The sequence below is a fragment of the Erythrolamprus reginae genome, chromosome 1 (genome assembly GCF_031021105.1).
Source record: "Erythrolamprus reginae isolate rEryReg1 chromosome 1, rEryReg1.hap1, whole genome shotgun sequence".
NCBI classification, from domain to species: Eukaryota; Metazoa; Chordata; class Lepidosauria; order Squamata; family Dipsadidae; genus Erythrolamprus; species Erythrolamprus reginae.
The window spans coordinates 146,310,055-146,323,589 of NC_091950.1; the positions used below are offsets into that span (position 1 = coordinate 146,310,055).

General features: G+C 37.8%; 1 protein-coding gene across 2 annotated transcripts in view; it reads right to left on the minus strand.

The window, feature by feature from the left end:
* SLC4A3 (solute carrier family 4 member 3) overlaps positions 1-13,535 on the minus strand; it is a 71,263-nt gene that overhangs the window by 30,453 nt on the left and 27,275 nt on the right. For both annotated transcript variants that reach the window (XM_070728448.1, XM_070728456.1), the window contains 3 exons: positions 9,211-9,542; positions 8,467-8,624; positions 5,206-5,417 (listed from right to left, as the gene is read on the minus strand). In XM_070728448.1, the coding sequence (XP_070584549.1) occupies positions 5,206-5,417; positions 8,467-8,624; positions 9,211-9,542 (702 nt within the window). The remainder of the gene's footprint in view (positions 1-5,205; positions 5,418-8,466; positions 8,625-9,210; positions 9,543-13,535) is intronic.

Consider the following 13,535-nt stretch of genomic DNA (forward strand, 5'->3'; position numbering starts at 1 on the left):
CTATATCTATAAAGAAATCTATATTTATTTTATTTATTGGATTTATATGCCACCCCTCTCCGAAGACTCGGGGCGGTTAACAGCAATCATAAAACAGCGTACAATAATAATCCAACACTAAAAACGATTAAAAAACCCTTAATATAAAAAACCAAACATACATACAAACATACCATGCATAAAATTGTAAAGGCCTAGGGGGAAAGGGAATCTTAATTCCCCCATGCCTGGCGGCAGAGGTGGGTTTTAAGTAGCTTACGAAAGGCAAGGAGGGTGGGGGCAATTCTAATCTCTGGGGGGAGTTGGTTCCAGAGGGCCGGGGTCACCACAGAGAAGGCTCTTCCCCTGAGTCTCGCCAAGGGGCATTGTTTAGTTGACGGGACCTGGAGAAGACCCACTCTGCATCTGTATCTATAAAGAAATTTATATTGCAATACAGGAATCCAGCAAAAGCTCATTTTTAAAATTATTTCCCAATGTGAACATGTGCAATTATAAGTGTTTGGCAAAACCCTATTTAGAAAGTATTGTGTCATATAATCAGTTATATCTTAAATCAGTAATATTAAAGCATAAACATTCTGTAAAATTAAAACATCTGGATAAATATGAACTTTTTGTTTTGCAGATGACTATGTAACACAGATAGGAGTGGGTCCTTTGGTCAAGTTATTTCTCAGATGGACCTCTGGTCCTTTAAATAAGAAATCTCTAATAAAGCAGACATCTGGAGGGTATACCCTCAAGTTACTCACAGTATAAAGGGAACTCACTGTACTATATGCACTTTATTATATTCGTGAATTTTTATTTTGGTTTCTGTAATACTAGTGCAACACTCTTAATTATGTTATATTACACAACAACTCAGTAGTTCTCTTCGCAGTATACACTTTCAGCACTACTGGTTGTTAATCCAATGTAATTTCTCTATTGAACATTACTTGCAGAGAAATGGAGAAAAATCTTTGATGAGCCAGTCATATAAATAGATGAGTGGGTTGCCTGTTAAATATAGGGCTCATTAGATCACATAAGCATCTATGTATCTAAGTAATTTTAGGTCCCGGCTTTTTTGCACCCTTTCCATTTATGAATATAAACTGCCAAAGGCATCTTTTAAAGGCTATTTTTTATTTGGTACCTCATCAAAAGTTAATGTGTTTCATAATGGCAAAAGCAACCTTTAAGTACACAAGCACTGGCTATAAATGCTGTAATACAATGTAGGAGAGTTGTTACCTCTGGCATAAAATGAGAATAACAACTACTGAGAAAAGTAAATTAAATCAAAGACAATTCTTCCTCCTTGAGACATTAGAAATCCCAGATAATAAGATGGTTTACACCCTATAGAGCCACCAATTTGAGATGGTTGAAAGTTAAATCGCAATTTCAGATCACAAAGAAAGATATAACGGATTATTAACAAAAGATGCAAATTGTTGTATATTGCTTATGTTTTTCAGTTGGGCTAATAGTTGCTTTTGAGACATTGGATTAAATCCTGCTCCAGATTAACTAGAACTCTGTGGACTGTGTATAACCTTCCTCATGTACTTCGTTATATTCAATTCAATTTATTAGATTTGTATGCCGCCCCTCTCCGAAAACTCTGGGCGGCATACAAATCTAATAAATTGAATATACCAGTATATTCACAAAGGTCAAAATGAAACATTTTAGGCCCAAAGGGAGATAGATTCTTTGAAAAATCTAAAAACTCTCCATTCTCATGCTCAGCACATTTAACCAGTAAACATGCCTAATGCTGATAAAAGCAACTTCTGATGGTCTTTCAACATACAAATGTATGTTTATGAATGAGTTTATCTAAGGAGTTCAATAAGAAAAGCATGTCACATTACATAATGTACAATATCTATGTGTGGAGTGGGTGGATGAGTGGATGGTGGATGTTGATGAGAAAACAAATTACGGGCATCAAACTGAGAAATAAAGAGTTGCTAATTTGTTCATGGATGTGCATGTTTGAGACATGAGTAAGGAAATATAGCCTGTAGTTAAATGCCTTCAGCTGTAGTCTCCAGAACAATAGAGAAATAAACTTTTGGGATAGGATAAAGTTAAGCAAATAAAAATTAACTTTAAATGGTCAAAGAATAATTAAAAGCAAAGGTGGGGATAAAATTACTTATCCTTCAAATAAAGTAATAAAAATAATTTTGAAATATACAATTGCAGATGAGTGATATGATATATTACATATAGTGATAAAATATATTCAAAACAAATGGAGTTCGTATAACCTCTACATGTGAATCCTAGCACAACTGCATTACTTACGAATCGGCTCCAGACCAGGACAATCCAAGTGATTCTGAATAGCCTCCCATAAATCATAGTCTTCAAAGTTGAGAGCAAACTCCTCAAAGTCATCATAATCTAAAGTATTATAGGCACAGACAGCTATCTCTATTTCTGATCCTATTCCAGTGCCATTTATTATCTCCATTCCGTTTGGAATGGCCATGGTTCGTTGGAAAATGAAAAGTCTTGAGTGTGTCGCAAAGAGTAGGATTTAGGGAGAAGATGAGTTCCTCTTCTCTGAAATTTCTCAAGTAGCACAACTTCCAATGCCCAGGAATTTTTGGATGGAGTTTGATTGAGAAGGTTACTACTGATGATCTACTGAAACAGGTAGCACCAAAATTGTAACTGCTTGTTTAGAATCCAAGTGAGAATGTATCTTTGCCTAGTGCCAAAGCCAGCAAGGAAATTCTGTAGGAAATCCAGTATATGATGTGTTGTTGTGCTGTTTTTCCTTTGTGGCACAGCCTACTGTGCCCTTTCACATGCTTTTAGTTATCTCTATCTACTGAAGCTTGGAAACTAGCCTATTGACATCTTTATATCCTGAGGCTCAAAACTGCATTTCCATGACGTCCCTACTAGGTTTTGGCATTGAGAGAGTGAGAAAACTCAGTTTTTGGGGAGGGGGGGGGAGAAAAGATGTAGAACACAGCAGTAAATAGATGTAATCTCAGTTCCAGAAACTCTGAAACTTTGTACGATTTGAAATCATGAAAAAGCCTGCATTTGATACAGATTCCTGCTCAAATTTGGCTACTCCCTCCAAAAAATTGGAAAATGTAATTTTCTGAGAATAAAACGGTGAAGATAACTTTAGGTTAAGAAGGAGAAAGCAAAATCTTAATGGTTCAGCAAGGAAGATACTAAGTTAGCCTTAGCATATGAGAATTAAATATGATCCAGTAAACTATGAATGAGTAGTAGCACAGAACATAGAGAATAAAATTGAGCTCTAAGGTAACAGAAGACTTTATTGGATTGTAGACTGGTCAAATTTGGAAAGCAAGGTATGTATTTGAGAATTTTCTGTCAAGTAAAGAGAATCAACTTTAAGTAGAATGAGTTATAATATCTTGCAGGATTTATAATATTTTGGAGGATCGTCAGTGAGGATTAAATAAATTAAATTAAATAATTTATCAATATATTTCACCGATCTTGCTTTCCTTCCTTCCTTCCTTCATTTCCTTCCTTCTCTTCCAACCTCCCTCCCTCCCTCGCTCCCTCCCTTATTAACTACCTATATCACAAGTGAGATTGCTAACATAACAAAAGAAATCTCCTGTATATTCCTAAAAAGCAGCATTTAGGCAAAACTATTGAAAGCCTCACAGGTCAAAATATGTTACGAGTTAAAATCATGTATCTACATCTCATTATAGACTGCTATACATTATAGCTAGTCTAGTACTAAAATAACATTATTTCTTGGAACTGAAAGCATAGTGGTAACATTTGAAAGAAATGTATTGCTTACTATGTTTTGGACAAGTGTTTTCACTGAAATACATGCAAGTCAGAATTATATAAATTTACTTCAGAGAGCAACGTAAATGCTAGTATCTAAGAAACTGCTTAGATTTTTTTTATAAAAAGAAAGATCAGAGCAAACACAAGTAAAACTTGACAAAGTCATAATTCATGTAGAAAGAGGGGGGGGGGAAACAATTATACTCTACTTTCTTGTGTATATTTACTTAGAAGTTAAGTATCAAATATCCTGAATCTAGAAGGATACTTATGAATAAGGTAAATAGAATTGGGTGACCTAAATAAGAATAAACAAAAACAAACCAGAATGATATTATGCTGCATGGGCATTAATATAATGATTTGTTATATTATATATAATATTATATGTTGTTATACCCAAAACCACAATCTCTTTCAGACAGCAAATATACCAAAGTACAGTATATCAAATGAATATCCTGAGAATTAAACATCTAAATAATAATAATAACATCATCATCATCATCATCATCATTATTATTACTATAGTTGGAAAGGACCTTGGAGGTCTTCTATTCCAACCCCCTGCTTAGGAAGGAAATTTTACACTACTTCAGACAAATTGTTATCCAACATCTTAAAAACTTCTAGTGTTGGAGCATTCACAACTTTTGAATGCAAGCTGTTCCACTACTGTAATTAATTGTTCTAACTGTCAGGAAATTTCTCCTTAGTTCTAAGCTACTTCTCTCCTTGTTTAGTTTCCACCCATTGGTTCTCGTTCTACCCTCAGGTGCTTTGAAGAATAGGTTGACTTCTTCTTCTTCGTGGCAACCCCTTAGATATTGGAACACTGCTATCATGTCTCTCCTGATCCCTCTTTTCATTAAACTAGACATATCCAGTTCCTGCAACCATTCTTTATATGTTTTAGCCTCCAGTCCCGTAATCATCTTTGTTGCTCTTCTCTGCACTCTTTCTAGAGTCCCAACATTTGCATCGTGGCGACCAAAACTGAATGCAGTATTCCAAGTGTGGCCTTATCAAGGCCTTATAAAGTAGTATTAACACTTCATGTGATCTTGATTCTATTTCTCTGTTAATGCAGCCTAGAATTGTGTTGGCTTTTTTGACAGCTGCTACACGCTGCTGGCTCATATTTAAATGGTTGTCTACTAGGACTCCAAGGTCCCTCTCACAGCTACTACTGTTGAGCAAGATACCACGTACATCTTCCTTATTATTAAAATTATTACACAATCCAGTTGCTTATTTTTAACGTTGAAAACTAGTTACACTGAGGTTTTTATGGGCCTCCCATATTTACCCAGTGCTGCACTCAAGACAAATCCCAACATACAGATGCCGTCACTATCACCATTATTAGGGACAGAATCAAGGGTCAAAGTTGAATCTCACTTTTCATATCATCAAGGTCAGCAGAAGCCAACATCTGAGCTTCAGCTTCATCAGTGGGGATTCGTTGATATGTGGCATTCTCTATTGCAGTCATGCTGCCAATGCACACTCTCTCCTTCAGGTCATAGTTTGACCGCTGCCCGCTTGGCACCTGACTCCATGGTCTGCGCTTATCCCATCCCCGAGGTACATTATCTCTGTAGTCAGGAAAGCTGTGAAAGCAAGAAAGAGAACAATGGTGGCAGAGAAATAATAACTGAAAGTGAGAACTTATTCCTAGAAGATAGAATGTAATTCCAGAGTTCGGGTATTTGAACAAGATTAAAGAATTGCTTTGGATTTTCTTTTAACTTGCTGTCTCTCAAGTTGTATTTGGAAGACAACAGTTCCACTTGAAATAAAGCAGGTGGTAAGTACTGGCAGAAACCAAATTGGGTGATCCAACCCACTTTCTCTTTCTGAATTTTTTTTCTTTCCTGCCCACTTTCTCTTTTCAACACCCTCTTTTTTCTCTTTCTGAAGTAGCAAACTTCGAAAAAACCAATAGATTGATTTAGTCCATAGGTGTAAACTAAATGTCTGCAGAGGGTGCATGAAATAAGGTTGAGGACTGAAAAAGTCTTAGGTTTGAATATCTATTACACCATTACAAAAAAATGGCTCTCCACACACAAGTTATTGGAAAGGCAATTTACCTTAAATTAATATCTTCTATCTATTAATAAGAAAGCCTAAAGAGCTAAGTGACTAAACCCTTGAGAAAAACATAAGTTTCCTTGAAGTTACATACCCATGGAAGAGTTTTCTGGAGATTTGTTTTATAATCTTCCTAGGAGAATCAACTAACTACTGGGAGGAAAGGATGGAATTTAAACACATTTCAGGTTGTGAAATTGCATCTTCCAGGACCCCAGAAACAATATATGGGGTGGCATACAAATCAAATCAAATCAAATCAAATCGAATCAGATCAGATCAGATCAGATCAAACCAAACCAAACCAAACCAAACCAAACCAAACCAAACCAAATCAAATCACCAGGGATGGAATTCTCCCAGTTTGGATCAGATCACCCAAACTGTTAGCGACCCACTGGTGACGTGACGATGGCATCACAGATCCCGTTTGGTCGGTTCTGGTCCATGGGTGCCACCATCTCTTTTTAATGGACCTTTTGGTAATTTTTTTTTACTGTTTTGAAAGTTTTTCCTGTTCCGCTGCTTGTAAAAGGCCCTCCTGCCCACCCCCACATTTAAACTGACAATTATTCGTTCGCCCAAAGCACAGCTGATCAGCCCTTCAGCTGTGTTTCAGGCCAATTCCAGCTACTGAGCATGTGCGGAAGCCAAATTGCATGAGGGAACGTGCGCATGCGTAAATGCAGAGTGCATTTATTTATTTATTTATTTATTGTTTGTTTGTTTGTTTGTTTGTATGCCGCCCCTCTCCATAGACTCAGGGCGGCTAACAACAGTCATAAAAACAGCATAAACAATCCAATATTAAAACAGTTAAAAACCCTTATTATAAAACCAAACATACAAACATACATACATACATACAAACAAACAAACCAAACAAACATACATTCTGGTGTTTTGCATGCGCAAAACATCAGAATGTGAACTGGTGGTGAAGGTAAGGGGAACCCACCCCTGAATATCACAAAACCCATCCTTCTAGAGGTAGAAGTAGTCAGACTTATATTAAGATTGATCTTATTTTGCATGTGCTCAAAGCAAGTTGCCTACTTCCCCCCCACCCCTGAAAGGCTTCATTTTCTTTTGGATGGGCCTACTCATTGTTCTTTTATTTACATATGTTTTTTTCCTTAATGCTAATTCTTTTTCTGAAGACTAATACTTGCATTGTAAGCTGTGTATCTTAATATACTCTACCTACTGTTTTAAACAAACATATTAGTATTTGTTTATGTCACAGAGTGCTGGATCCGATAACATGCTTTGGAAGGTAGAGACTTTTGCAGATGAACTACCGAGAGACCAAAACTTAAGATGCTGTTGCTTTTTTCAAATTAATGGAAGGAGGATGACATTTTCCTTCTTTTGGCCTTCTTTCTATCATCCTGGTAGGAGGAGGAAAAGAGGTTCACACTGTCCTATTTATTTATTATTTATTTATTTATTGGATTTGTATGCCGCCCCTCTCCGGAGACTCGGGGCGGCTAACAGCGACAATAAAACAGTGTACAATAGTAATTTGGTATTAGAAATGATTAAAAATCCATTAATATAAAAACCAAACATACATACATACATACCATGCATAGAATTGTAAAGGCCTAGTGAGAAAGAGGATCTCAGTTCCCCCATGCCTGGCGGCAGAGGTGGGTTTTAAGTTGTTTACGAAAGGTAAGGAGGGTGGGGGCAGTTCTAATCTCTGGGGGGAATTGGCTCCTGAGGGCCAGGGCCGCCACAGAGAAGGCTCTTCCCCTGGGTCCCGCCAGGCGACATTGCTTAGTTGACGGGACCCGGAGAAGACCCACTCTGTGGGACCTAATTGGTCGCTGGGATTCGTGCAGCAGAAGGCGGTCCCTGAGGTAATCTGGTCCAGTGCCATGAAGGGCTTTATAGGTCATAACCAACACTTTGAATTGTGACCAGAAACTGATCGGCAACCAATGCAGACTGCGGAGTGTTGGTGTAACATGGGCATATTTGGGAAAGCCCATGATTGCTCTCGCAGCTGCATTCTGCACGATCTGAAGTTTCCGCACATTTTTAAAAGGTAGCCCCATGTAGAGAGCGTTACAGTAGTCAAGCCTCGAGGTGATGAGGGCATGAGTGAACGTGAGCACTCCTGGTCCAAGTAGGGTCGCAACTGGTGCACAAGGCGAACCTGGGCGAACGTCCCCCTCGCCACAGCTGAAAGATGTTTCTCTAATGTGAGCTGTGGATCGAGGAGGACGCCCAAGTTGCGAACCTTCTCTGAGGGGGCCAGTGATTCTCTCCCCAGGGTAATGGACGGACAGATGGAGTTGTCCTTGGAGTTGCCTACATTACACCATTTCCTTAGTAATTTTAAAAAATATGCTTTCTCCTTTTCACATTCTAGAGTGGAAGACAGACATATTAAAATTAAATCTGGATGAGCTCTGTTTGAAATTAAGTTCATCCCATTTATTTTCTTGAAGGGAACTCCTGAACCTGAATTGGAAAGGTAACTTACTACTTTGTCCTGAAGGTCTCCAACCTGTGTGAATTCCAGAAAAATAGAAAATAGCACCCCACCCCCCTTACCTATTAGTAAAAGTAGGGGCTTTTTCTGTCAGCAGGCTGGAGAAACATGGGATTGGGGAAAGATGTCTGTGTTCCTCAGGCATACGAAATGACAAAGTGCATTGGGTGCCATGAGCTTCCTCCTCTTCTTCCTCGGGCTCCTCCGGTCCAATGGTAAACTGAAAAAAAGCAGGACGACGGGACAAAATGACACAACATCCAGAAAAGTAACAGTGCTATTGCTTTGGTTAAAACGTAGAAAAAATAAGAGACAATGAAATTTTAACACCAGGGGAAAAGCTGGAGATGATCCCATTTCCTCCCTGCTTTTTATCAGTCAAACGTTTCATACTAACATTGTGCTATAGATGTCTATGGAGGTTCTCAATCATTCAGGTCATGGTTTTTCAAAAGGTCTCATAGCACAGTGTCCCAAAGATGCTTTTCTCAAAAGGCAGTTGGACATTCTTGGGGGTTTTTTTCCCCCTTGAAAGCATTTTGCTTCATCCAAGGAGATTCTTTCGAACTTTTTCAAGAAAAAACCCCAAGAAAGGCCACTTGCCTTTAGAAAAGCATCTTTGGGACATTGTGCTATAGAGACCCCTACCTTTGACAAATGGCACACACACATACCAAACACACAATACGTGATCTTGTACATGAGATTTGGGGAGTCTTTCAATCTTCTTTCCACTATACCTAATTGTTGTGCATGAACCGCCAAGCCCAAAACTCCTCTTGCAGTGTGGATTGGAAGTCTCTCACCTCAACACTCTTTTCAGTCAGTCCTGCTGTTAAAGTGCTCAAAGGCCTCTCTTTGGGAGAGGATTCAATGTCAGACTCTGCTGAGATTTCCTTCTCCAGAACCTCTTCCCCCTCAGATTCTGCTTCTTCTTCTTCCTCCTCCTCCTCCTCCTCCTCCTCTTCTTCCTCCTGGATGGTTGGAGTGACGTTGGAGGGAGGCATAGACGTTTTCCTTGCCTTTTTCTTTTTTCTCTTTTTCCTATTAGAATGGAGACGTCTCTTCTGGGTCTTGGGGGGCGGAGGCAGGTGAGTTGACAGGGGGTGATGGATGTGGTGGGATGTCTGGCGATGGACTGTGAAAGAGAAACAGTGGAAGGGATTGTATTCTGGAGAGAGAAGAAAAAACTTTCTACAAAGCTTAAAAAACAAAGAAAAAAAGTAGAAAAAGACACAGGAACTAGATCCATATAATTAGAATTTACATTCTTCTTGTTCCTCCTAGGATTTTAATCGTATCATTAGAAAAATATGCATTGTTTACAGCAGGGGTGTCAAATTTAAAGCCTGGTGGCCGGATCCACCCGAAAAGGTCCTTAGAACCACCCTGCAGGGATGTCCTAGAAACAGTGAAGGACCAGCCCGGGGTGCCTCTGCCAGGGAAACGGAACTCGGGAGGGCTGTGTGTGGCCCTCAAAGCTGTTTTTGTTGGCCGAGGGTTGGCAGGAGACTGTCATAGCCAAAAACATAGCTCAGGAGTCCGTTTTTGCTGGCAGAACACCTGACATGAGTGACTTTGAGCTGACCACGCCCACCATGGCCACGCCCATCCCAACCCAAGGTCAAAGACAACTGATGTGGCCCTCAATGAAATAAAGTTTGACACCCATGCTTTACAGTATGCTCGAATAATATGTATTTATTTATATTGTATTTTTCAGGTAGTAAGACTCAAAGTGTATAGACTGATTGAATGATTGATTGATTGACTAATTGATCATTAATAAAAAGATATTTGCTGTTCTCAGACTTGTATATAAATACATTCTCTTGCAATATTAATGTACTAACAAATCAATCTGGCTTTAAGCTTTCTGAAATAGGTTTAACAGATTGCAATATCACAAAGCTGCAGAATTTCATATTTGCCTAAAATCCAAACTTCATCTGGAAGATATTGAAAAATAAAAATATCCATATTTATCCTTAATACAATGGTGGGAAAATGGATCTTACAAGTCAATGTACAGTACTATATAGCAATGCAATAGGGCAATATAATATATATTTGATGGAAAATAATTTGAACATGAAATCAATTGTTAGTTTTGTTTTATTTAGTATTTGAATCAAATACTTTGAGTTAAGTCTTTCCTATACTGATAAGTCTTCACAAATATATCTAAATATAAAGAACTGATAATTTTACTAACGTAACATATTAGCTGGAAATAATGTAGTCCTATAATCTATCATCCCCACTGCATTGAGAAGCTTGTTGTGTCTTTCACATATGTCAACCTTTAAATTCTTCTAGATCTATTTTTCATTTTATGCTATATCACTCAAAAAAACCAAGACAGTTCTAGGCTGCATCAACAGAGAGATAGTTATCAAAATCATGGGAAGCACTACTCTAGACTTCACTAGTGGGCCATGATTAGAACACTGTGTCCAATTCTGGTCACCATGATACAAAAAAGATGCTGAAGCCCTAGAAAGGTTTTAGAGAAGAGAAAAATAGATGATAAGAATCTGGAGGCTAAATAATATGATATGAATAACTAAGGGCACTAGGTATATTTAGCTTAATGAAGAAAAGGTTCAGGGGAGACATGATAGAAACATAGAAACATAGAAACATAGAAGACTGACGGCAGAAAAAGATCTCATGGTCCATCTAGTCTGCCCTTATACTATTTCCTGTATTTTATCTTACAATGGATATATGTTCATCCCAGGCATGTTTAAATTCAGTTACTGTGGATTTACCAACCACGTCTGCTGGAAGTTTGTTCCAAGGATCTACTACTCTTTCAGTGAAATAATATTTTCTCACGTTGCTTTTGATCTTTCCCCCAACTAACTTCAGATTGTGCCCCCTTGTTCTTGTGTTCACTTTCCTATTAAAAACACTTCCCTCCTGTACCTTATTTAACCCTTTTACATATTTAAATGTTTTGATCATGTCCCCCCTTATTCCTTCTGTCCTCCAGACTATACAGATTGAGTTCATTAAGTCTTTCCTGATACGTTTTATGCTTAAGACCTTCCACCATTCTTGTAGCCCGTCTTTGGACCCGTTCAATTTTGTCAATATTGGAAGGTTGTCATATGGAAGATGGCATTGATTTATTCTCCATAACTTCTGAGCGCAAGAAAAGAAGTAGTGGGTGAATGTTATCAAAGATTCAAAGTGGAAATAAGGAAGAATTTACTGATGATGAGAATAATTGATCAATGGAACAGCTTGCTTCTTACAATTGTGGGCACTCCATAGTTGGGAGTTTTCAAAAAAGGATTGGACAATTATAAGGACTCTTACTTTGGACAGATGATGGGAGTAAAACACCTCCAAGATCCCTTCCAGCCCTATTATTCTATGATTGGAACTCGATGATAAGTCAAGAGTTTGGGACAGAAAACATGGACAGCCTTACTGCTATATGACTCTAGATGGCAGTCTATACTTTTGCTAAAGATGAATATGTAGAAAATATGCAACAACAAATATACTATAAAGATATATTTGTTTTATCTATAAATAGATAAAATTTTAGGGAAGGAATAAATAAATCTAGGAGCAGCAATAGAGTTTTCAGACAGAATTATTCTGGTGCTATTAATAAAAAGGTACTGTTCAGCTTTTCTATTTTTTTCTTCTAGCACATAATTATGAACCCTGTATAAAAAAAAGGAGAAGGGAGTTAACAGGGAAGAATCTATAGGTGAAGGTGTTACCTGAAATCTCTGAAGAATTCCATGAATGGGACAAGAATTGGAAGTTACTTGGTGTACAAAAAAAATGCAGAGAACATTTCATTGGACACCTTAATTCTATCATCATCAGCTAATGTGGCTATTAAAACAGAGGAAGTGGTTTGGGTATGGCTTCTCACATAGTTTCACCCTACTACTTCCTAAGCTAGGTAAGAATAATAAATGCAGGGGTCCTCACAGCTTATTCTGAGGACTTTCAATGTAAATAGGAGTGGTTTGAAAAGAAATTTTCTATTGGTTTGCTATCATGGACACATCAGTGTCTGACAAATAACTGCAGACATGAGGAACTGAACAATCTTCCCTACTCTGATAAAGTGATTTGCAATTGAACTGGCTCTATTTTTTTAGCCAAAGCCCCTCTTATCATGTTAATAATAACCAAAAATCAACATGGGTTTACCAAATACAGATCATGCCAGATGAATATTATTGACTTATTTGACAAAGGGACAAAATTAATGGACCAGAGTAATGCTGTCGATATAATTTACTTGGACTTCAGTAAAGCATTTGATAAATAACCTACTACTAGATAAAGTAGAAAAATGTGGGTTAGACAGCAAAACCACCAGATGGATTTGAAGCTGGCTAATCAACTGCACTCAACATGTAGTGCTCAATGGAACTGCATCTACATGGAAGAAGTATACAGTGGAGTATCCCAAGGTCTGTTTTAGGCATAGTACTCTTTAACATCTTCATCAATGACTTGGATGATGGGATAGATGGGGAACTCATCAAATTTGCAGATGACACCAAACTGGCATGAATAGCCAACATTCCAGAATATAGGCTCAAGATACAGAACGATCTTGACAGACTTGAACATTGGGCACTATCTAACAAAATGAAATTCAATGCTGAAAAGGGCAAGGTTCTACATTTAGGCAAGAAAAACAAAATGCATAGTTATAGTATATGTGGCTCAGAAGGGAACATCTCTAATTTCTGCAGCAATAAAGGAGATGATAGGAGAATGGTACTTTCAGACTTGCAAGGTTCCATTAATGCAGTAGAATAAGCACATCTGGCTGTGATTCCTGTCTGGTCTACTTAGTAAGGCGGACATCAATCTTGCAAAAAAAGGGCTTTTACATTTCAAATGCACTGTTAAACATAAATATATAAACATGTTTATATATTGCGAAGGAAAGTATACATACCAAAAACCATAACCAATGCAATTATGAGGACAGATTGAGAGAATTTCTCAGGGATACAAAGATGGTAAATGTGAATATGGAGCTGATCATTTTTGGTAGGGTTTTTTTTTTTGGGGGGGGGGGGAGAATGGAAAAAAAAAGAAAAGTGAAAGAAACTATGATAAAAATAAAATAATTGCCAGT